This window comes from Oncorhynchus clarkii, chromosome 15, assembly GCF_045791955.1.
Source record: "Oncorhynchus clarkii lewisi isolate Uvic-CL-2024 chromosome 15, UVic_Ocla_1.0, whole genome shotgun sequence".
Lineage (NCBI taxonomy): Eukaryota > Metazoa > Chordata > Actinopteri > Salmoniformes > Salmonidae > Oncorhynchus > Oncorhynchus clarkii.
The window spans coordinates 22,440,670-22,465,886 of NC_092161.1; the positions used below are offsets into that span (position 1 = coordinate 22,440,670).

The 25,217-nt window shown below is 41.2% G+C and overlaps 1 protein-coding gene across 2 annotated transcripts; it reads left to right on the forward strand.

The window, feature by feature from the left end:
- The first annotated feature begins 1,417 nt into the window (after positions 1-1,417).
- Positions 1,418-23,743, forward strand: LOC139367062 (myosin-7-like). 2 transcript variants are annotated; one of them, XM_071105033.1, is made up of 40 exons: positions 1,418-1,475; positions 1,608-1,650; positions 2,947-3,155; positions 8,007-8,150; positions 8,242-8,398; positions 8,484-8,511; positions 8,604-8,709; positions 8,859-8,951; positions 9,295-9,358; positions 9,449-9,547; positions 11,607-11,710; positions 11,804-11,942; positions 12,057-12,175; positions 12,324-12,473; positions 12,559-12,729; positions 12,904-13,213; positions 13,322-13,395; positions 13,591-13,796; positions 13,896-14,019; positions 15,587-15,723; positions 15,805-16,060; positions 16,280-16,522; positions 16,610-16,786; positions 16,897-17,042; positions 17,121-17,211; positions 17,304-17,693; positions 17,834-17,960; positions 18,059-18,177; positions 18,266-18,462; positions 18,614-18,797; positions 19,193-19,358; positions 19,489-19,613; positions 19,693-20,001; positions 20,111-20,314; positions 20,414-20,710; positions 20,846-20,950; positions 21,069-21,164; positions 21,263-21,397; positions 21,678-21,726; positions 23,614-23,743. In XM_071105033.1, the coding sequence occupies exons 3-39, from the start codon at positions 2,955-2,957 to the stop codon at positions 21,696-21,698; spliced, it is 5,814 nt and encodes a 1,937-aa protein (XP_070961134.1). In that variant the 5' UTR covers positions 1,418-1,475; positions 1,608-1,650; positions 2,947-2,954; the 3' UTR covers positions 21,699-21,726; positions 23,614-23,743. The 2 variants fall into 2 exon arrangements, with proteins under 2 accessions (XP_070961134.1, XP_070961133.1); XM_071105032.1 differs by having other exon boundaries at positions 1,427-1,475; positions 1,605-1,650.
- Positions 23,744-25,217: the final 1,474 nt, after the last annotated feature.

Sequence of the window (25,217 nt, forward strand, 5' to 3'; positions counted from 1 at the left end):
CCTTGTCTCAGCACCTTCAGATATTCACTCAGTCTAATTGAGAAATACACAGGGGCTACGCATGTTTTTGGGTATGCAATGTACTAAGAATGACTTGATGCAAACTTTACACAGAGGACACTAATAAATAGCAGGGGGAAAAAACAAAAGGCTATTCACCAAGGTTTCAATAGCATATTGTTTTTGAAAGCGTTACCAGTATCTGACATGTTGGACACAGATAAACATCATCTACCCTTTTTTTAGGAGCACTGATAGTAAATTTGATATTTTTGAATGAATTATGTGTAAAATAAACAATATCTTCTGTTTCCAACTCAGGTATGACGCGCCTGGGTGAAAGTTTTGTTAACAACTCATGAGGTAAATGGAGTCCCCCCTTCCATTTGTGGCCTGGAATTATTTATGTGAGAAGGCTGCAGCTATTACAATGTCAGATGGTGAGGCCCACACATTCAAGCACATTGAAGTGCCTCATGGTCAGTTGAAGGAATCCAATAACAATTTCACAGGTTTATATTTGTCCTCAAGGATAAAAAGGAGACAATGCCACGTCAACAAGATGGGGCCTAGGGTTATGCTTACAGTAGCTGGGACTCTTAGTGACAATGGAAAGAAAAGTGACCTTGCCTTGGTGAACAACTGACAATTGCAGTTGTCTTGCAATGATTTCACACCATGTATGATGACTTTCTCATGACATCCAATTACATTAAGCAATCACAACACAAAGACGTTCTAGTTTGTTCCCAAACATGTATTAGAACATAAAACTCAAAACTAACCTCCATTAAAATCAACTCCCCCTTACTAAATTCAAGGGATTTCCAATGATCAAACATACAATATTGGTATGTGTTGGATGTCCATGGAGCCTGAAACTGCCCAATAAAGGAGGGTGCTAAAATGGGCTCTGAAATGTCATAATGTCGTCATGTAGCCACCTCATCTGGTAAAGTGACACAAAAAAAGGAATTATAGCAAAGGGTGATGCTCTACATGCACCCTGGGTTTTTGCTCCCCTTCTCCCTCCTTATTGATGGCCTGCTGTTACAACACGCCTGATAGGTCTGAGGTGCACACCTCTACTTCCAAAACTTTGGTATCTAACTTACTTTCTGTCATTTCATGTTACATACATCATTTGATTAATTATCATTGGTCAAACATACATGCTTGTAATGTTTAGATGACTACAGTGCCTGAAACCGCCCCCTGATCAAGTGGGCTTTCAATGCAGCCAATTTCTCCCCTCCTCTGTCCTCCCTGGAATAGCCTGTTGTTATAACGAGCCTGATAGGTCAAAGAGGTATACACCTCTAGCCCCAAATACAGATCTTTTGAAATAATCAGTCTAATTTATGTCATGACATTGCCCATCTCCATATAGGGCTGAGCAACACTCTTTATAAAGAGTGTCGGAGACCAGGGGGAGACAGACCAGGGGGAGACACAAGGCACCGGACATCCTAAAGGTAAGCATATAGAGGCAGTCTGCTGAGGAGGGCAAAGATAATCATTACAGGACCTAACAATAGTCATAACCACACATAGCTGTTCAGTTGACTGATATTTGTCTTTGCATTTGTCTATTTCATTCTCAGTAGAGATCTTTTCCACCAAACGTATCCAAGGGGTGACCAACAACAGGTAATAATCATAATCTTCTAAAATAAAGGCTCTACCAGCCTCCTAGTGGTTTGTGTGAAGTCTTTAAATGTTTCATGAAAACTATAACAGCTTGACAAATGTGTATACTAATGCAAAAATAAAGATAAAAATAATGTTATTTATTTGATGTATTCAATTTTCTTGACTGTACTCATCAATCTAGTCAACTTGTTTATGTGGTATAATACATATTTCCTGTATAGTAATTACATGTTGTCAGTGTCATCACTACATAAGCTGTAGATTTCAGCTACAGTGGACCTAGTCACTTTTATCTGCTCTGAATCTCACATGTTTTGGTTCATTTCCAATGTGCTGTTGGTTTACTGACCTTTGTATTGTTCAGATAAACACTTAATCTACGACTCTAAATCTGGTAGTTTACTGCTGTCCTGCCTCGACCCTCGTGTTTTTTTTAGAGTTATATTTTAAAGTTCTATTGGTCTGCCATGACCATTATGCCATGGCTGGTACAGTATACTACTCATATACAGTACAAAATTATTGACTCTCTAGATAAAGATGAGGAAAAATGACTGTATAAAATAAATCATTCAAATAATGAGCTATTTAGTATCCTAAATACATTTGGGAAATTATAATATTTTATACTAATACAATTGCTCAGAGAAAGATATTTTGTTTAACAAGTAAAACAACTTTTCTCAAAAAGGAGTCGAAATTATTGACTCCCCTGTTTTCAATACCCCACCTTGTGAGAATAATGGGTCTGAGCCTTTTTGTCAAATATATCACGAGTTGGGACACATTGGGGAGGATCTTCCACCATTCCTCCATACGGAATCCTTCCAGATCCTTGATATCCTTCATCTGTGCTTATGGACTGCCCTCTTCAATTCAAACCATAGGTTTTCAATAGGTTTCAAGTCTGAAGACTGAAATGGCTATTGCAAAATGTTGATTTTGTGGCCAAATAACCATTTGTTTGTGGATTTTGATGTGTGCTTGGATTATTGTCTTGTTGGAAGATCCACTTGCGATCAAGTTTCAGCCTCCTGCCAGAGGCAACCAGGTCTTTGCCTAAAATGTCCTTGTACTGGGTAAAGGTCATGATGCCATTGTGACCTTAACAAGGGCCACAGTGTCATTATCCTCATGTATTGAAAGGTATTGAAAACAGGGGTGTCAATAATTTTTACCCTGTACCTGTTAGAGAAAAAAATATTACTTATATTTTGTGTGGAATAAGTCAAGGGATATGAATGCTTTCTGAAGGCACTGTTTGTATTCAATGCTCTGTTCCTGCCTTCACAGGTTTAAGAATGGGGGACAGTTTGATGGCAGAGTTTGGCGCCGCAGCTTCCTTTCTGCGTAAATCTGACAAGGAGCGTATGGAATGCCAGACTAGACCCTTTGACATAAAGAGAGAGTGCTATGTGCCTGACCCTGAGGTAGAATACGTCAAGGCCACAATCACCAGCAGAGATGGGGCTAAAGTCACCGCTGATACGGAGTTTGGAAAGGTAAATATTTTGTTGAAAGAGCATTTCTAAAAGAATATGACCTGGAAAATGGATACCTAGAAAATCCTAAAATAATACATTTTCCTACTAGGATAACTCTATGCGCTTTATAGATGACTATAAGTATGATTCTCACAAGAGACAACAAAAAGAAGAATCCTAACTTGAGATCTTGAAATTGTTTTATGTAAATCAGGCATTACATGTAAATGGATGATTTGTGAAAATTCAATGTTGTGTGTAATCAAATCAAATCAAATTTTATTTGTCACATACACATGGTTAGCAGATGTTAATGCGAGTGTAGCGAAATGCTTGTGCTTCTAGTTCCGACAATGCAGTAATAACCAACGAGTAATCTAGCTAACAATTCCAAAACTACTACCTTATACACACAAGTGTAAAGGGATAAAGAATATGTACATAAAGATATATGAATGAGTGATGGTACAGAGCGGCATAGGCAAGATGCAGTAGATCAGATATATTTTCTTATGGCTCTGTCAGTAATCTTTAATTTTCAACAGACACAAAAGACAAATTTCCTTTATATAAATATCCCCATAACATGAACATTAAATGAAAGAAACCGGTATTCAAGGCACCATCAGTAGACTATATTTTCTATTTTAGCAAAAGTGGGCTAAATTTACTTCAAAGAAAAAACAATAATAGCAATTTTCTATCATCCACTCAACTGAAATATTTTTAAAATATAATTGGATTGAAATACAAAAAAATAAAGTGCAAAAATCTATTAATCAAAAACAACACTTTGTTTAAGGAGAAGTAACATGCAGTGAAAACAAATATTAAATTTTAACTTTTAAACTTGAACTGAGTAAAAACTCTAAATATGTGATTGCACAGTAATGTTCACTTGTTTGAGGTTGAGGGTGATACTTGGTGGTGTCCCATCTTTTCCACAAGTTCATCAATGTTCGGGGTAAGGCTCTGAGCTGAAGAAATCCTCAGAATTGAGTGGAGGTGTTCAGCAGTAAGTCGACTTCTGTGTGATGTTTTGTTCAGGTTCATCAAAGAAAACAGTTGTTCACACAGGTATGTGCTGCCAAACATAGACAACGTTTGAGCAGCCTGGATGCGCAGCTGGGGCATTGTGCCGGGGAGGAAACGGGCGAACTCCGCAGCACCCACTGCCGCATATTTTGCCCTCAGTGCATCATTGCATTGGAGGTCAATCAACTCCATTTGGAGGTTTGGTGGTGAGCTTTCCACGTCAACAGCAAATGGGTTACCGAGCAGTTCCAACCTGCTTTTTTGTGCTTCAAAGTCAGCAAATCGGCGTCGAAAGTCAGCGGCAAGCATACCTATTTTATCAGCCAACTGTGTGCTCGGGAACGCACTGGTAGAGAGCTTCTCTTTCATGGTCTGGCAGCTGGGAAAGTGGCTCAAATTTTCTTTCCGCATCTGCGTCTCCCACAGAGTCAGTTTGGTTTTAAATGCCTTCACTGTACTGTACATATCAGAGATGACACGATCCCGACCCTGCAGCTGCAAGTTTATTGCATTCAGATGACTCGTAATGTCACACAGAAAAGCCATTTCACACAGAAACATTTCGTCTCGGAGTTGTGTTGTGTCTTTCCCTTTGCTGTCCAAGAACAGACAAATCTCCTCACGAAGCTCGAAACATCTTTGAAGCACCTTTCCCTGGCTTAGCCATCGCACCTCTGTGTGATAAGGCAAATCACCATGCTCCGTTTCTAACTCCGTCAGAAATGCCTTGAACTGGCGGTGATTCAAACCTTTGGCTCTGATAAAGTTAACTGTGCGCGTGATGATGCTCATTACATGCTCCATTTTCAAGGCTTTACCGCACAACGCTTCCTGGTGTATGATACAATGATAAGCTGTCAGCTCACCTGTCGCGTTTTCCTCTTGCATCTTTTCCCGTATCTTCGCCACCAGTCCGCTCCTGTGTCCACACATCGCAGGTGCTCCGTCGGTTGTCAAACCCACGAGTTTTTCCCAAGGCAGCTCCATCTCATTTACACATCTTGACACCTCTTCATACAAATCATGCCCCGTAGTTGTGCCATGCATAGGACGTAAAGCCAAAAACTCCTCTGTCACGCTTAGGTTGGAGTCCACTCCGCGGATGAAAATTGACAACTGGGCAATGTCAGAAATGTCGGTGCTCTCATCCACAGCCAAGGAATATGCAATAAAATCTTTTCCCTTTTTCACAAGCTGCTCTTTTAGATTGATGGACAACTGGTCTACTCTCTCGGCAATGGTGTTTCTGCTCAGACTCACATTTAAAAAGAGTTGCCTTTTTTCTGGGCAAACTTCGTCACAAACTTTAATCATGCAGTTTTTGATGAAATCCCCCTCCGTAAATGGCCGGGCTGATTTAGCGATCTCTTCTGCCAAAATAAAACTGGCCTTGACAGCAGCCTGGCCTTGTGATTTGGCTTTTTTGAACAGAGCCTGTCGAGATTTGAGGCCTCGTTTTAATTCCTCTGCCTTTTGTAGCCTTTGTTCCATGTCCATATTCTTGTTTTTGTCCGCGTGTTTCGTTTCATAATGTCGTCTCAGATTATACTCTTTCAGTACCGCCACACTTTCTCCACACAGAAGACACACAGGTTTTCCAGCTACCTTCGTGAACATATACTCCGACTCCCACCTTGTTTGAAACCCCCGGTTCTCAGTATCCACCTTCCGTTTTGCCATTTTTGATGGGTATCTGAAAGTTAATTTTACTGTGATGCTGACGACTGCTGTGCCAATAAATATTGAAATGAAGCAGCCTACTGCTCGGTGCGTCACCTTTGCATTGTGGGAAATGTAGTATTGGTGCGTGTAAAAGATCTGCGGGCTGCCGGCTTGCTGCGGGCCGGTTCTAATAATAAATCAAGATCATCCCAGGGGCCGTAAAAAACCTTCTTGCGGGCCGGATGTGGCCCGCGGGCCTTGACTCTGACATATGTGCAGTAGATGGTATCGAGTACAGTATATACGTATACATATGAGATAAATAATGTAGGGTATGTAAACATTATATTAAGTAGCATTGTTTAAAGTGGCTAGTGATATATTTGACATCAATTCCCATCAATTCCCATTATTAAGGTGGCTGGAGTTGAGTCAGTGTGTTGGCAGCAGCCACTCAATGTTAGTGGTGGCTGTTTAACAGTCTGATGGCCTTGAGATAGAAGTTGTTTTTCAGTCTCTCGGTCCCAGCTTTGATGCACCTGTACTGACCTCGCCTTCTGGATGATAGTGGGGTGAACAGGCAGTGGCTCGGGTGGTTGTTGTCCTTGATGATCTTTATGGCCTTCCTGTGACATCGGGTGGTGTAGGTGTCCTGGAGGGCAGGTAGTTTGCCCCCGGTGATGCGTTGTGCAGACCTCACTACCCTCTGGAGAGTCTTACGGTTGTGGGCAGAGCAGTTGCCGTACCAGGCGGTGATACAGCCCGACAGGATGCTCTCGATTGTGCATCTGTAGAAGTTTGTGAGTGCTTTTGGTGACAAGACAAATTTTTTCAGCCTCCTGAGGTTGAAGAGGCGCTGCTGCGCCTTCTTCACGATGCTGTCTCTGTGGGTGGACCAATTCAGTTTGTCTGTGATGTGTACGCCGAAGAACTTAAAACTTACTACCCTCTCCACTACTGTTCCATCGATGTGGATAGGGGGGTGTTCCCTCTGCTGTTTCCTGAAGTCCACAATCATCTCCTTAGTTTTGTTGACGATGAGTGTGAGGTTATTTTCCTGACACCACACTCCGAGGGCCCTCACCTCCTCCCTGTAGGCCGTCTCGTCGTTGTTGGTAATCAAGCCTACCACTGTTGTGTCGTCCGCAAACTTGATGATTGAGTTGGAGGCGTGCGTGGCCACACAGTCGTGGGTGAACAGGGAGTACAGGAGAGGGCTCAGAACGCACCCTTGTGGGGCCCCAGGGTTGAGGATCAGCGGGGTGGAGATGTTGTTACCTACCCTCACCACCTGGGGGCGGCCCGTCAGGAAGTCCAGTACCCAGTTGCACAGGGCGGGGTCGAGACCCAGGGTCTCGAGCTTGATGACGAGTTTGGAGGGTACTATGGTGTTAAATGCTGAGCTGTAGTCGATGAACAGCATTCTCACATAGGTATTCCTCTTGTCCAGATGGGTTAGGGCAGTGTGCAGTGTGGTTGAGATTGCATCGTCTGTGGACCTATTTGGGCGGTAAGCAAATTGGAGTGGGTCTAGGGTGTCAGGTAGGGTGGAGGTGATATGGCCCTTGACTAGTCTCTCAAAGCACTTCATGATGATGGAAGTGAGTGCTACGGGGCGGGGCGGTAGTCGTTTAGCTCAGTTACCTTAGCTTTCTTGGGAACAGGAACAATGGTGGTCCTCTTGAAGCATGTGGGAACAGCAGACTGGGATAGGGATCGATTGAATATGTCCGTAAACACACCAGCCAGCTGGTCTGCACATGCTCTGAGGGCGCGGCTGAGGATGCCGTCTGGGCCTGCAGCCTTGCGAGGGTTAACACGTTTAAATGTTTTACTCACCTCGGCTGCAGTGAAGGAGAGTCCGCATGTTTTGGTTGCTGGCCGTGTCAGTGGCACTGTATTGTCCTCAAAGCGGGCAAAAAAGTTATTTAGTCTGCCTGGGAGCAAGGCATCCTGGTCCGTGACTGGGCTGGTTTTCTTTTTGTAATCCGTGATTGACTGTAGACCCTGCCACATACCTCTTGTGTCTGAGCCGTTGAATTGCGACTCTACTTTGTCTCTATACTAACGCTTAGCTTGTTTGATTGCCTTGCGGAGGGAATCTCAAATTAGGATGAGAACACCTCTGCACCTTAAAATGAAACAAAACAATTTCATTTGCTCTTCTTTCAGACTGTTACTGTGAAGGAGGACGACGTCCACCCCCAGAACCCGCCAAAGTTTGATAAAATTGAGGACATGGCGATGTTCACCTTCCTGCACGAGCCCGCTGTGCTGTTTAACCTCAAAGAGCGTTACGCAGCCTGGATGATCTATGTAAGTAATGACCTGTCTGCTAATATCTCCATTAAATCAAACATTCATTCAAATGAATTAAACTAAATATGCATCCCCTCGTCTTTGACAGACCTACTCAGGGCTATTCTGTGTCACTGTCAACCCATACAAGTGGCTGCCAGTGTACGATCAGTCTGTTGTCAATGCATACAGAGGCAAGAAGAGGACAGAAGCTCCTCCTCACATCTTCTCCATCTCTGACAATGCCTACCAGTACATGTTGTCAGGTCAAATATAACTTTTCCTTTTCAAATATATAAATCAAATGATATTTGGATAATGTCACATTTACTGATACTTCTCTTTCAACAGACAGGGAAAATCAGTCTGTCCTTATCACGTAAGTACATCAACCAAAGGTTATATCCATTTGAGACTATTAGAAATTAAGAGAAATTCTGAGACATCAACATTTGTATTTTTAAATCCCAGTGGAGAATCCGGTGCTGGAAAGACTGTTAACACCAAGAGAGTCATCCAGTACTTCGCCAGCATTGCTGCTGTTAGTGGAAAGAAAAGTGCAGCGGAAGAAAAAAAGGTTAAAAAGACGGCAAAGATTCATTGTTATTGATCCTAAATTAAACATTCTTCACGGCTGGATGGGCATACAGTATGTTAACAAAATCCAATATATGTTCGTACAGTATTTATTTTAATGCTGCATTTTGTGTGGTTGTTGGGTTGTAGGGGACCCTGGAGGATCAAATCATCCAGGCCAATCCTGCCCTGGAGGCTTTTGGTAATGCCAAGACCATCAGGAATGACAACTCCTCCCGATTCGTAAGTTTGGTCTTGTTTGTTTGTCAAATATCATTCAAATCTTATCCTCTGGATTTGAATTGTATAACCATTAGCTGATGTCATGACGTTAGTTAATCTTCCCGTTTGGGTCTGTCTGTGCACCAGACCTGGGTTAAAAAGTATTTGTTTTATTTCAAATACTTTCAGTGTTTGATTGAGAACCAGAAATGTGGGATTTAAACTTGTGTAGGACTATTCCATCAGTTCCATTACACCATGCAAACTCAATCATGCGCACTTAAGGTATTCAAAAAGAAAACAAATACTACTTGAACCCAGCTCTCGTGTGCTCATTCATTTATGCTATTACAATAATTTACAGGGTAAATTCATCCGCATTCATTTTGGAGTCAGTGGGAAGCTTTCGTCTGCTGACATTGAGACTTGTGAGTACAACACTCAATTTGCCCAGGCTTGAACAGATCTATTTAACAGGAAACACATTAATACCAAAAGCACTTTTCCATACTGATCAGATCTTCTGGAGAAGTCACGTGTAACTTTCCAGCTCAAGGCTGAGAGAGACTATCACATCTTCTACCAGATCCTGTCCCAAAAGAAACCAGAACTGCTGGGTGAGTATTGAATCATCAAACTGAGTAGGGTTGATGTCAATTCAGGATTAAACGGAACATTTCTGATGAAATCCAATTAAATTCTTATGGTGCAGAGGTGCCAGAGAGAGTGCTACCCCGATCCCCCAGCGAAAAACACTCAGCACAATGTACAGTGCCTTGCGAAAGTATTCGGCCCCCTTGAACTTTGCGACCTTTTGCCACATTTCAGGCTTAAAACATAAAGATATAAAACTGTATTTTTTTGTGAAGAATCAACAACAAGTGGGACACAATCATGAAGTGGAACGACATTTATTGGATGTTTCAAACTTTTTTAACAAATCAAAAACTGAAAAATTGGGCGTGCAAAATTATTCAGCCCCTTTAAGTTAATACTTTGTAGCGCCACCTTTTGCTGCGATTACAGCTGTAAGTCGCTTGGGGTATGTCTCTATCAGTTTTGCACATCGAGAGACTGACATTTTTTCCCATTCCTCCTTGCAAAACAGCTCGAGCTCAGTGAGGTTGGATGGAGAGCATTTGTGAACAGCAGTTTTCAGTTCTTTCCACAGATTCTCGATTGGATTCAGGTCTGGACTTTGACTTGGCCATTCTAACACCTGGATATGTTTATTTTTGAACCATTCCATTGTAGATTTTGCTTTATGTTTTGGATCATTGTCTTGTTGGAAGACAAATCTCCGTCCCAGTCTCAGGTCTTTTGCGACTCCATCAGGTTTTCTTCCAGAATGGTCCTGTATTTGGCTCCATCCATCTTCCCATCAATTTTAACCATCTTCCCTGTCCCTGCTGAAGAAAAGCAGGCTCAAACCATGATGCTGCCACCACCATGTTTGACAGTGGGGATGGTGTGTTCAGAGGGATGAGCTGTGTTGCTTTCACGCCAAACATAACGTTTTGCATTGTTGCCAAAAAGTTCAATTTTGGTTTCATCTGACCAGAGCACCTTCTTCCACATGTTTGGTGTGTCTCCCAGGTGGCTTGTGTCAAACTTTAAACTACACTTTTTATGGATATCTTTAAGAAATGGCTTTCTTCTTGCCACTCTTCCATAAAGGCCAGATTTGTGCAATATACGACTGATTGTTGTCCTATGGACAGAGTCTCCCACCTCAGCTGTAGATCTCTGCAGTTCATCCAGAGTGATCATGGGCCTCTTGGCTGCATCTCTGATCAGTCTTCTCCTTGTATGAGCTGAAAGTTTAGAGGGACGGCCAGGTCTTGGTAGATTTGCAGTGGTCTGATACTCCTTCCATTTCAATATTATCGCTTGCACAGTGCTCCTTGGGATGTTTAAAGCTTGGGAAATCTTTTTGTATGCAAATCCGGCTTTAAACTTCTTCACAACAGTATCTCGGACCTGCCTGGTGTGTTCCTTGTTCTTCATGATGCTCTCTGCGCTTTTAACGGACCTCTGAGACTATCACAGTGCAGGTGCATTTATACGGAGACTTGATTACACACAGGTGGATTGTATTTATCATCATTAGTCATTTAGGTCAACATTGGATCATTCAGAGATCCTCACTGAACTTCTGGAGAGAGTTTGCTGCACTGAAAGTAAAGGGGCTGAATAATTTTGCACGCCCAATTTTTCAGTTTTTGATTTGTTAAAAAAGTTTGAAATATCCAATAAATGTCGTTCCACTTCATGATTGTGTCCCACTTGTTGTTGATTCTTCACAAAAAAATACAGTTTTATATCTTTATGTTTGAAGCCTGAAATGTGGCAAAAGGTCGCAAAGTTCAAGGGGGCCGAATACTTTCGCAAGGCACTGTAGCGTGATTTATGTTGTGACGTTTCCTTTTTTCATAAGAAAGTTACAATTATTTAAATTCCATGCAAGTACGCAACACTGAAATTGGATGCACACAAATCAATCTCCAGCTGCAGTTTTTCAAAACTTGATTAGGGCTAATTTGCCGTCATGTCTATTTATAATATAACACAATGCCAATTTTAGAATTGACCCCAATCCTAATACTGAGTGTATCTTGTTTTGACCTATACCACAGCCAAAACACAAATAAAACTGTGCTGTTGAATTCTTTTCAGAGATGCTACTCATCACCAGCAATCCCTATGACTATGCCTTCATCTCCCAAGGAGAGATTGCTGTAACCTCCATTAATGATGCAGATGAGCTAATGGCTACTGATGTGAGTAGAATATGTACATACTGTACATACGATCATTTCCCACTTGTATCCAACTCTTTCTCCAGTACAAAACAATGGCATTTTTGGAACTAGGATGCCTTTGATGTGCTGGGCTTCTCCCAAGAGGAGAAGAATGGCATTTATAAGCTGACTGGTGCTATCATGCACTACGGCAACATGAAGTTCAAGAATAAACAGCGGGAGGAGCAAGCAGAGGCAGATGGCACTGAGGGTGAGTGCTGAGGATTTAAAACCTCTCACTTCATTATAAAGTAGTATCTGAAAAATCTGAACATCAAAATGCAGTTAGCGTGCCTCTTCTAATCATACAACTTTGCCATTCTAGATATTGACAAAGCTGCATATCTGATGGGCCTGAACTCTGCTGACCTAGTCAAGGGGCTGTGTCATCCAAGGGTCAAAGTAGGAAATGAGTGGGTCACCAAAGGTCAGAATGTCGACCAGGTGAGTCTCAAAATAGTTTTACATTTCAAGGAGCTAATAATTTTGAGCCTAACACTTCTGTATAGGGTTGCTAATATTTTCCTACCTGTAATTCCCACGTTTATGTTGAGGCTATGTTTTAGTAATTTATTTTCTAAATATTTTGTAGGTGTACTACTCTATTGGTGCACTGTCAAAGAAAGTTTACGAGAACATGTTCCTCTGGATGGTGATAAGAATCAACCTTACTCTGGACACTAAGAACGCTCGTCAGCACTACATTGGTGTGCTGGACATTGCTGGCTTTGAGATCTTTGATGTGAGTGTTTGATGTAAATTTGATAAAAATGGAATCTAGAACATTACAGCTGACAAAATAAAGTAACTGTGAACTTCTATTTCAGTTCAACACCTTTGAGCAGCTGTGCATCAACTTCACTAATGAGAAGCTGCAGCAGTTCTTCAACCACCACATGTTTGTGCTGGAGCAAGAAGAGTATAAGAAAGAGGGCATCGTCTGGGAGTTCATTGACTTTGGCATGGACTTGGCTGCCTGCATTGATCTCATTGAAAGGGTTAGTGTCTTCAGTTTTGCAGAAGTTTATATGATATGACCTGAGTAATCTTTGAGATTTCAAACATTACATGGTACATCTTAATAAATGTCCTTCCATTACAAATTATTCTGATATTTATTTACTCTGCTTTTCCCTTAACATTAATACATTTTAATTCATTCCTTCCACTAGCCCATGGGTATCATGTCCATCCTTGAAGAGGAGTGCATGTTCCCCAAGGCCAGTGATTCCACATTCAAAGCGAAGCTGTATGACACCCATCTGGGCAAAAATGCATGCTTCCAGAAGCCTAGAATTGTTAAGGGTAGACCAGAGGCCCATTTCTCCCTGGTTCACTATGCTGGCATTGTTGACTACAACATTGGTAACTGGCTGGTGAAGAACAAGGACCCCCTGAATGAGACTGTGGTCGGACTGTTCCAGAAGTCAAGTCTTAAGTTCCTGGCCAACCTCTTTGTGAACTATGCTGGTGCAGAAGGAGGTACTATGTGTTTATATCTGCAAAGACTACAAACCACTAACATAATTACAAATAGACAATATTGCGGTCATAATAGTATATTTAAATAATTATTTCATTATCATCCAGCACCTGAAGAAAAAGCGGCTGGAGGAAAAAAGAAGAAAGGCTCTTCCTTCCAGACTGTGTCTGCATTGCACAGGGTAAATCTGAGCTTAAATCAATATATTTCTGATGTTTTCACATGTCAGAATATTAACAAATGTATTATATTTGCACTATATTTGAGATGCCAGTATGTTGTGGATTGGCATGTTAGCATTAAATGCCGCTGTGACCCGTAAGGTACTTGGAGACTCATTCACTTATGGAAAATTCTACATTTGTCATACTGACAGGAGAACTTGGGTAAACTCATGACCAACTTGAGGTCTACTCACCCCCACTTTGTGCGTTGCATCATCCCCAACGAGACCAAGACTCCTGGGGCCATGGAGAATCCTCTGGTCATGCACCAGCTGCGCTGTAACGGTGTGCTGGAAGGCATCAGGATCTGCAGAAAGGGCTTCCCCAACAGAATCCTGTATGCCGACTTCAAACAAAGGTAAAAATAACCATTAATTTCCTTTCTAAAATAAATTCAATTCTTGAACTATTCAAATGTTCCCTTTTTTAAGATAATTTCTTTCTGATTTAAATTCAGATACCGCATCCTCAATCCAAATGCTATCCCTGAGGGTCAGTTCATGGACAACATGAAGGCAGCTGAAAAACTGTTGGGCTCTTTGGATATTGACCATACCCAGTACAGATTAGGACACACTAAGGTAAAAAAGCAACCTGTTGTACCAGGATGGAAAAATAGCAGCAATATTACCAATACATCACTATCATGGTAACCTGAACAATGCCTTTTGAAATAAGTGCTGATATACCACTGATCATGCTTACCTCATGTCATCGGTGTCTAGGGAAAATGTGTCTAGTCTAGATAAAAACAGAGTATACAAAACATTAAGAACAAATGGGTCAAGTCGAGAACCTGCTCTTTCTATGACAGACTCACCAGGTGAATCCCGGTGAAAGCTATGATCCCTTATTGATGTCACTTGTTAAATCCACTTTAATCAGTGCAGATGAAGGGGAGGAGACAGGTTAAAGGATGATTTTTAAGCTTTAAGAGAATTGAGACATGGATTGTGTACGTGTGCCATTCAGAGGGTGAATGGAAAAAAATGTTCCCCGTGTGTATTAAGAATGTTCCACCACCCAAGTCAATATTATGAAGGTGTTCCTAATGTTGGTTATACTCAGTGTATCTTTGGTATAGTGCCACCATGTGGTAGATCCAGATCTAAAGTAGCTACTTATAAGCAATTAAAAGCATTGTGGCCATAATGTTTTTGTACATGTTTTTAAAGACCTTGCCAAATTGTGTAACTCTTGGTCAGCATGCTGGGATTGAAGTTCTAAAATCCACATTGTGGCTGGGGATCTGACTTTTCTGGACCCCTCTTCCCAGGTTAAAGGTCCCAAAGCTTCTGCGCATGTGTGGGATTCTCTACTCACGCACAGTCTCTGCTCTACTCGTAGAGAACAGGCTGCTCTGGTTTCTTGTTTAATAAAGTTAGATCAAAGCTGAATCAATGTCTGCAATATCCCAATGACAGTATTGTACATAACAGAACGGACTATAATAGCATTGTATAATGTTACTGTAAGAAAAAAACAGCACTTAATTTCTTATGAGATTTTAGGAGGATTGTGCGAATAGTTGCATTTTTGTCTCATGTGGCCAGAACTCAACAGTGCACGCCACTAAGCAAAATATGTACTTTAGTTGAAACAAAACACAGGTATGCTACAGGTTGTTAACACCATCTGCTATAAAACTCGCTCAATCTACACAACTAGAAGATCTAAATGCATATTCCCATGAAACTGATTAAGATCAAATGAAAGGCATGCAGTTTTTGCAAAGACGTTTCACCGGTAAAACTTGAAGAATTGTCATTCACAATTGACAGTGAGAAATGTGAAGGGAGAGGGATAACAAAAATGTAGGCCTGAAGGTAAAGAAACAGAACATGATACTGATCTTTCCAGCGGTATCCAGAGAGGCAGGATGGTGGCAGGATGGGGGCCAAACGGGGCGTTACCTATGGATCCAAACCCTTGGCCAAATATAATTAGCTCATTACAGGGCCAAATTGTGGTCAATTTGTGTCATTTTTGTAAAAATTGGCATGAAATCAGCAATCTAAATAGAACTACCACGTTTTGTAAATCTGGGGATAACACATTCAAGGTATTTATGCTCAACTGGCATCAAAATACAATCATGCCAAATACAAGACGATACAAGCACTACATTATGAACTTGTGTATCTTTAGGTGTTCTTCAAGGCTGGTCTCCTGGGTACTCTTGAGGAGATGAGAGACGATCGTCTCGCTCTTATCATCACTGGCTTCCAGGCCAGATCACGTGGTCTACTTGCCAGAATTGAGTTCCAGAAAATTGTTGACCGCAGGTTGGAATAAGAATAGATACAACTTCTGCAGACAATATGGTGGAGGAAGAAAAGGCTTTATAATTCTATTCAATTTCACAGGGATGCCTTGCTTGTGATCCAATGGAACATTCGTGCCTTCATGGGTGTCAAGAATTGGCCCTGGATGAAGATGTACTTCAAGATCAAACCTCTGCTGAAGTCAGCAGAGACTGAGAAGGAGATGGCCAACATGAAGGAAGAATTCCTGAAGCTTAAAGAGGCTTATGCTAAAAGTGAAGCCCGTAAAAAGGAGCTAGAAGAGAAGATGGTGTCCCTTATCCAAGAGAAGAACGACCTGCAGCTCGCTGTCCAAACTGTGAGTAACTTTAACTGCACTACAGTTGTTGCATTCACATCCTTTGTCAAAATGAGCTTTTAGCTAACTAGAGAAATAGAAAAACAGAGAGAGGAGCCACATGATTTGCTAAATACAAACAATCAGTGGAGCATTTGTCGATTATTTGTACTGTCCAAATATTATGCCACCAAACAAACTTCAAATACTTATAATACTTATATATTGACACATTGACAGCAAGAAGACACTATTGGTGATGCTGAAGAGAGATGTGAAGGTCTGATCAAGAGCAAAATCCAGCTTGAGGCCAAAGCCAAAGAGCTGACAGAAAGACTGGAGGATGAGGAGGAGATGAATTCAGAGCTAACTGCTAAGAAGAGGAAGCTGGAGGATGAGTGCTCAGAACTCAAGAAGGACATTGATGATCTGGAGCTCACTCTGGCTAAAGTGGAGAAGGAAAAGCATGCCACAGAGAACAAGGTAATGGTTTATCTTTATTCTTGTGATGTTAAAATTCCAATTAAGTGGTTTGGATAAAAGTGTAATGACACTGTTCTGTTTCCGAAGGTTAAAAACCTTACTGAGGAGATGGCAGCTCTGGATGAAATCATTGCCAAGCTGACCAAGGAGAAGAAGGCTCTGCAAGAGGCTCATCAACAAACGCTGGATGACCTGCAGAGTGAGGAGGACAAAGTCAACACGCTGACCAAGGCCAAAGCCAAACTGGAACAGCAAGTTGATGATGTGAGTATCAAATAGTAATTCACAAAAAGTACAACAAAATTAGTAATATCCTAAAAATACGCAACAGTAAATTGCTGACTCCGAATGTTGTTTAATATATCCTTTATTAGCTTGAAGGGTCTCTGGAGCAAGAGAAGAAGGTGAGAATGGACCTTGAGAGAGCCAAGAGAAAGCTGGAGGGAGATTTAAAGTTGACCCAGGAGAGCCTAATGGACCTGGAGAATGACAAGCAGCAGCTGGAGGAGAGAATGAAGAAGTAAGATCCCACAAACCCACAAAATATCATGAATAGTTATTTTACAGAAAGTGCTCAAATGTGTTATTTACTTATCAGGAAGGACTTTGAGATGAGCCAACTCAACAGCAAGATTGAGGATGAGCAGGCTTTGGGTGCCCAGCTTCAGAAGAAACTGAAGGAGCTGCAGGTATTTCAATGGCATTGTTGAAAAGGGAATCTTTCTGTTACATATGCTTATGTTCTCATCTTACCAGAACATTTGAAATCCTAACATTTCAGGCCCGCATTGAGGAATTAGAGGAAGAGCTGGAGGCTGAAAGAGCTGCCCGTGCCAAGGTGGAGAAACAGAGGGCAGACTTGTCCAGAGAGCTAGAAGAAATCAGTGAGAGGCTGGAGGAGGCTGGTGGAGCCACTGCTGCCCAGATTGAGATGAACAAGAAGAGGGAGGCTGAGTTCCAGAAGGTGCGCAGAGACCTTGAAGAGGCTACCCTGCAGCATGAGGCTACAGCTGCCACTCTGAGGAAGAAAAATGCTGACAGTGTAGCTGACCTGGGAGAACAGATTGACAACCTTCAGAGAGTGAAGCAGAAGCTAGAGAAAGAGAAGAGTGAGCTCAGGCTGGAGCTGGATGATGTGGTCTCCAACATGGAGCAGATTGTCAAGGCTAAGGTCAGTGGATTCATAATGACAAAATACAATACCTTTCTGAGATCAGATAGATATAGCAAATGGAACTGCACATGCCATTAGGTTAGTAGATACAATCTATGAAGGTTGTGCTGTGTTATCTAAAAAACTAATGTTTTCAGACAAATTTGGAGAAAATGTGCCGCACTCTAGAGGACCAGATGAGTGAATACAGGACAAAAGCTGAGGAAGGACAGCGATCCATCAATGATTTCACCATGCAGAAAGCAAAGCTTCAAACTGAGAATGGTATATTAACTAAAAACCTAGACATGCATATAAACAGACAAAATTAATTACCACAATTAGTAATATAATTTTAAATAATTTGAATATCATGAAAACAGGTGAACTTGCCAGACAGTTGGAGGAGAAAGACTCTCTGGTCTCTCAACTGACCAGAGGTAAGCAGTCCAACGTTCAGCAGATTGAAGACCTCAAGAGACAATTGGAGGAGGAAGTCAAGGTATTTATACAAAGAATGCAGTGTCTCTTATCTAACTACATTCATCATCAGGCATAATTACAGATCCTTTTATAAATTTCCTTACCAGGCAAAGAACGCACTTGCCCATGCAGTGCAGTCTGCTCGCCATGACTCAGATCTGTTGAGGGAGCAGTATGAGGAGGAACAGGAGGCCAAGGCTGAGCTGCAGCGTGGCATGTCCAAGGCTAATGCTGAGGTGGCTCAGTGGAGAACCAAGTATGAAACTGATGCCATCCAGAAGACTGAAGAGCTTGAGGACGCAAAGTAAGGATGTTTTCTTACTTTTCAGGCAATTGAACCTTGGCTGAAAAAGCGATACACAAATCTACTGTGCATGATCAATATATACCATTATACTGTACTTCCAGACAGAAAAAAGGCAGCTGAAATGTGTTTCTCAACTATGCCAATCTAGGAAGAAACTGGCTCAGCGTTTGCAGGATGCAGAGGAAGCTGTGGAAGCCGTAAATGCTAAATGTTCATCCCTGGAGAAGACTAAACACAGGCTCCAGAATGAGATTGAAGATCTCATGGTGGATGTGGAGAGATCCAATGCAGCTGCTGCCTCTTTGGACAAGAAGCAAAGGAACTTTGACAAGGTAAGAAATAAACATATGGAATACACAAGTCCTATTAGGCTTCATTATTATACATGATAGGGGTAGCCTAGTGATTCGAGAAGTGGGCCAACACCCTCAGACAAGAAAACCTGGTGCGGAAATAGCCGGCAACCGGAGGGTCATCCTACATCCTACACCGCCTGCCGTTGTGCCCTTGAGCAAGGTACTTAACCCCCAATAATTGCTCCAGGGGCACTGCACTGTTGCACTGCACTGTGGCTGACCCATAGCTTCCAACGCCTGTGTGTCTCGGGGGGTTGGGTTTTGAGCACAAAGACACATTTCTATTCTTTGTAAGTTAATGGACAATAAGCACATCTCATCTTAATCATACACTGTATTCAAACTACCTAAAAAACATGTATGATTTTCAGGTCCTGGCTGAGTGGAAGCAGAAGTTTGAGGAGTCTCAGACTGAGCTGGAGAGCTCCCAGAAAGAGGCCAGATCTCTCAGCACTGAGCTCTTCAAACTCAAGAACTCTTATGAGGAGTCTCTGGATCATCTGGAGACCATGAAGAGGGAGAACAAGAACCTCCAAGGTCAGAGCATAAGAATCATTGGGTTATATAACTTAGTCAATTGAAGATCGATATGCTATAGAGATCAGATAGATATGCTATAGAGATCAGATCACTTTTTTTTTTTGATGTACAATTATATTTTCCACAGAGGAAATTTCTGACCTGACGGAGCAGCTTGGTGAGGGAGGAAAGAGCATCCATGAGCTGGAAAAGATCCGTAAACAGCTGGAGCAGGAGAAGGCTGAGATACAGTCTGCTCTAGAGGAAGCTGAGGTGAGATTGGAAAATATTTACTGGTAGTGAAAGTACCAGAACTACATTTTACAAACTATGGGTGGCTGTGTTCTCATAGGGCTCCCTAGAACATGAGGAGGGCAAGATCCTGAGAGCTCAGCTGGAGTTCAATCAGGTAAAAGCTGACATTGAACGGAAGCTGGTGGAGAAGGATGAGGAAATGGAGATGAATAAGAGGAACCAGCAGAGAGTTGTGGATACCCTGCAAAGCTCACTGGAGTCAGAGACTCGCAGCAGGAATGAAGCTCTCAGGCTGAAGAAGAAGATGGAGGGAGATCTCAATGAGATGGAGATCCAGCTCAGCCAGGCCAACAGGCAGGCATCAGAGGCCCAGAAGCAACTTAAGGGTCTCCATTCCCATCTGAAGGTATTACTTCCACACCATTTAATTAAAAACATAGCTTTTGCCTTTAGAAAAAGCCAAGCCACACTATGTAACAAAATAAAACTAGTAAAATCATTGATTCTTCCTACAGGATTCTCAAATGCAGCTGGATGATGCTCTTCGTGTCAGTGATGACCTGAAGGAGAACATTGCCATTGTGGAGAGACGTAACAACCTGATGCAGGCTGAACTGGATGAGCTGAGAGCCCTGGTGGAGCAGACTGAGAGAGGCCGCAAACTGGCTGAGCAGGAACTGCTGGATGTTAGTGAGAGAGTTCAGCTGCTGCACTCACAGGTAAGACAGTAATTTAGAACAATTAGGGTTCTCCTTAAATATCTGCTACTTGAGGTACGTAGAGGTAATATACAAACAACATTTCAAATATATGCGTAGAACACCAGCTTACTGAGCCAGAAGAAGAAGCTAGAGGGCGACACATCCCAGCTTCAGAATGAAATGGAGGAGGCTGTGCAGGAGTGTAGAAATGCTGAGGAAAAAGCCAAGAAGGCCATTACTGATGCTGCCATGATGGCAGAAGAGCTGAAGAAGGAGCAGGACACCAGTGCTCACCTGGAGCGCATGAAAAAGAACATGGAGCAGACCATCAAGGACCTGCAGCACCGCCTGGATGAAGCTGAACAAATTGCCATGAAGGGGGGCAAGAAGCAGATCCAGAAGCTGGAGGCCAGAGTAAGTGTCTAAGCGGCATTCTCTTCTATTAATTTAATGTCACATGTCATATCTCCAGTAATATTTCTAGCTGCAATATTAAAAGTAGTGGTAACTAACAAAGTAATTGGAAATGGTGCGTTAATATATTTCTAGGTGAGAGAGCTAGAGACTGAAGTGGAACTGGAGCAAAGGAGGAGCAGTGATTCTGTAAAAGGAGTCCGTAAATATGAGAGACGCATCAAAGAACTCACCTACCAGGTACATCACAAAGTTCAAGTTGAAAGTGCACTATTAACATGTTCAGATCAAATGTAAAATGTTTACTGTATTCAGTATTCAGTATGACAAAAAAAAAATCCATTATTTTTGGGTGCAGACTGAGGAAGACCGTAAGAATTTGAGCCGTCTGCAGGACCTGGTGGACAAACTGCAGCTTAAGGTCAAATCCTACAAGAGAACTTCAGAGGAGGCTGTAAGTAGAAAATCTTCCATCGTCCAACTGATGCATCTGTAAGTCTCAAATTGTTGTGTTTGCTGGAAACTTAAATCTTATTAAACGATTTTTCACAGGAGGAACAAGCCAATGCCAATTTGGGCAAGTTCCGTAAGATTCAGCATGAACTGGATGAGGCAGAAGAGAGGGCTGATATTGCTGAGTCTCAGGTCAACAAGATGAGAGCCAAGAGTCGTGATGCCGGATCCAAGGTCAGTGAATTTGCTGTCAATGTACAGTGTTGTATAGGTTATAATTTTGCAGTTTCCCATGACAAAAGCCTTAACCTTAAATAGTTTTAACGTCTCGTATCTGAGATTATATTTAATGGTCATTTCAATTCTCGATATTCACTAATTTATTCCTGAAGAAAATAAGTAATAAATGCGTAAATTGTTACTAAGTAACTATACATACCTGTTGAAGTTCCCCATTGTAAAATATCAACCAGAAAACAGTGTTCTCATTATTTATCTATCCTCTCTGTCACAGAAAGGAAAGGATGAAGAGTGAGGCCAAGAGTTGTGATGCCGACTCCCAGGTCAGTTATTTCAATCAACATAATTACATTGGTTATAATTTGCAAACTCCCTTATACCATGTATGATGACAGACCCAACCTCAATTGTTTTGTAAGTTTAAAGGGTTGATTGCAACTAACAAGCCAAACTTCTCAGGTACCACTGTGTTAGCACTGGTTTCATCAAAACGATACTTCGGGAGATTACACTGAGCTCTGTGATAACCGTGGCAGCAACGAAAGGAACACCGGAATAAACTAGCAGACTAGCTGATATTATGATGTTACGGCACCAAGCCAGCTTGATACTACACACCGGAAATGGTCATTGTCTGTGTTCACTACTCCCGACCAAAAGACGTAACATCAAGAACAACTAAATCTATATAGTAAAAAGTTCAACTGAGTATTGTCATATAACAACTAAACAAATATGATTAGACTAGAATATCCTGGTAGTACAAGGATTATGTTATCATATTTAATTGCAGACAATTACTTATTATGCCAAATTATGCCTACACAGGGGCTACTCTTCTGCGAAAATAAAGTTATTGAAGAACAACTTTTAATTAATCAAAACATTGTAAACGAAAGTGATATGGATTGCAGCAACACCTGTGACAGACAATCTACATATCAATATAAAATGAAGTACTTTGCATATTTAATTGATTAAAGGTAAAGGTCTCCATAAAAAAACACAACACTTAATAATAATGCTCATGTAGGCTTCATTAAATAATCCACAACAGCATTTTTGTCTATCATTACATTTTGGCTGTCATTTCTACTTATTGTTGAAGATGTCATTTTCTGGCCATAGAATGCAAGGAAGACATCATTTCAAAGCTTAAATAAAACAACAATACTTCAAGCAACACATGCTACAGGTGTGGCTTTGTGAGTGCTTTTCTGGATCAGAAATTAAATAAATTATACTGACATGATGTGAGACGACACTCATATATAAGGGGATTAAACATTTATGTCAATAATGATCACTCATATGCAGATAATGAGATATGTGACTAGTTAGCTAGCTATAGCCAGTCAGTAAATTCCCAATAAATGTGATGAGGCTGTCATTCAAACAACTTATACTAGTTAGCTAACTAGCTAGCTACATTTTTGAGTTAATAAGAAATTGATGGATAACACAAGTCATGTATAATGAATGTTGGCTAGCTAATGCACTAAGCAGAATGATCGTTCCCCAAGAAGTAAACTAGCTAGCTCGCTAGAAAGTTAGCTAGCTAGACATCAATTGATGCTGCAGACAGCTAACTAGCTAGCTAACTAGCCAAATCGTGGCTAACTAGCTTGCTACCATATGAAAATAATCAAATTATTGAAATGCTACAATATAGCTGGACCCGTTCTGCCAAATATTCTGTGAACACAAGGTTAGCTAGCTATCAAGCAAACAATAGCTAGCCCAAGTGTTGCTAGCTAGTAGCTAATTAGCCAAGTAACATTATACCCATGAACTCTCCTGGTGAAATTGATAAGAAATTACTTTCCCTACCACATTTCTTTCCAATTCAGAGATTGTTTCTTTAATATAGCACAATATGCCACAGTAAGCCGGCCAACTGGCCTGATTAATGTAGCCCTGTAAGAAAAGATAACGGTTCACTATTCAGTGTTATCACGATCTGCAAATAAATCAATAATCACGTATTGTCACATACAATGTGATGGATTTATTGCAATATTTAGTGAAATCTTTAATTTACTAGTAGACACAGTTAGTATTATTCATGATGTTTATAGTGTATTCTATTCACTCAAACAATGAGCCCCAAAGGGTCATATATGTTTGACGATGCACAGAATATTGTAAGAATGTTTTTAGTGTTTACAGTAGTTTACTACATTTTAACCTTCATCCATCTTGTGTTACAGAAAGGACATGATGAAGAGTGAAGCTCTCGGATGGACCTTTCTGAAAATCTCCTGACTGTAGTGCTTTAGTTTTTTCTCTATTCTCCATGTAACATGAGCAGAATAAAGAATAAAGTCAAGTTAAATAGCCCCTCTGTGTATTGCTTGATTCTATTCAGACAGGAAGTTTAGACTAGATTTTGGAAGAATGGAATTCACCGTTATTTATTAAAGAAATGGAAACACCTACTCACACCCAAGAGCAATATCATATTTCTTTGGCCTAACATTAAGGATTTGTGTGGTTTCATGAAAAATGTAACCCTCAAACTACAGACTGGTACCATTTTGACCCTAGAGGCATACTGGATTTTTTTAAATCACAGCCTATAGGTGGTTTATTTGATTCTGCAAAATGTTCATGACAAGTTTTTTGAATGTTTTGCTAATTTATTAAAAATAAAGAACAGAAAAACCTTACTTACATACAGTTGAAGTCGAAAGTTTACATACACTTAGGTTGGAGTCATTAAAACTAGTTTTTCAACTACTCCACAAATTTCTTGTTAACAAACTATAGTTTTGGCAAGTCGGTTAGGTCATCTACTTTGCGCATGACACAAGTAATTTTTACAACAATTGTTTACTGACAGATTATTTCACTTATAATTCACTGTACCACAATTCCAGTGGGTCAGAAGTTTACATACACTAAGTTGACTGTGCCTTTAAACAGCTTGGAAAATTCTAGAAAATTATGTAATGGGTTTAGAACCTTCTGATAGGCTACTTGACATTATTTGAGTCAATTGGAGTTGTACCTGTGCATGTATTTCAAGGTCTACCTTCAAACTCGGTGCCTCTTTGCTTGACATCATGGGAAAATGAAAAGAAATCAGCCAAGACCCCAGAATTGTTTTTGTAGACCTCCACAAGTCTGGTTCATCCTTGGGAGCAGTTCATCTGTACAAACAATAGTATGCCAGTGTAAACACCATGGGACCACGCAGCCGTTCTGTCTCGCGTCCTGTCTCCTAGAGATGAACGTACTTTGGTGTGAAAAGTGCAAATCAATCCCAGAACAGCAAAGGACCTTGTGAAGATGCTGGAGGAAACAGGTACAAAAGTATCTATATCCACAGTAAAACGAGTCCTATGTCGACATAACCTGCAGTCTTGCAAGCCGAAGAACACCATCCCAACCGTGAAGCATGGTGGTGGCAACATCATGCTGTGGGGGTGCTTTGCAGCACTGGTGCACTTCACAAAATAGATGGCACCATCAGGAAGGAAAATTACGTGGATATATTGAAGCAACATCTCAAGATGTCAGTCAAGTTAAAGCTTGGTCGCAAATGGGTCTTCCAAATGGACAATGGCTCCAAGCGTACTTCCAAAGTTGTAGCAAAATGGCTTAAGGACAACAAAGTCAAGGTATTGGAGTGGCCATCACAAAGCCCTGACCTCAAGCATATAGACAATTTGTGGGAAGAACTGAAAAAGCTTGTGAAAGGAAGGAGGCCTACAAACTTGACTCAGTTACACCAGCTCTGTCAGGAGGAATGGGCCAAAATTCACCCAACTTATCGTGGGAAGCTTGTGGAAGGCCACCTGAAACATTTGAC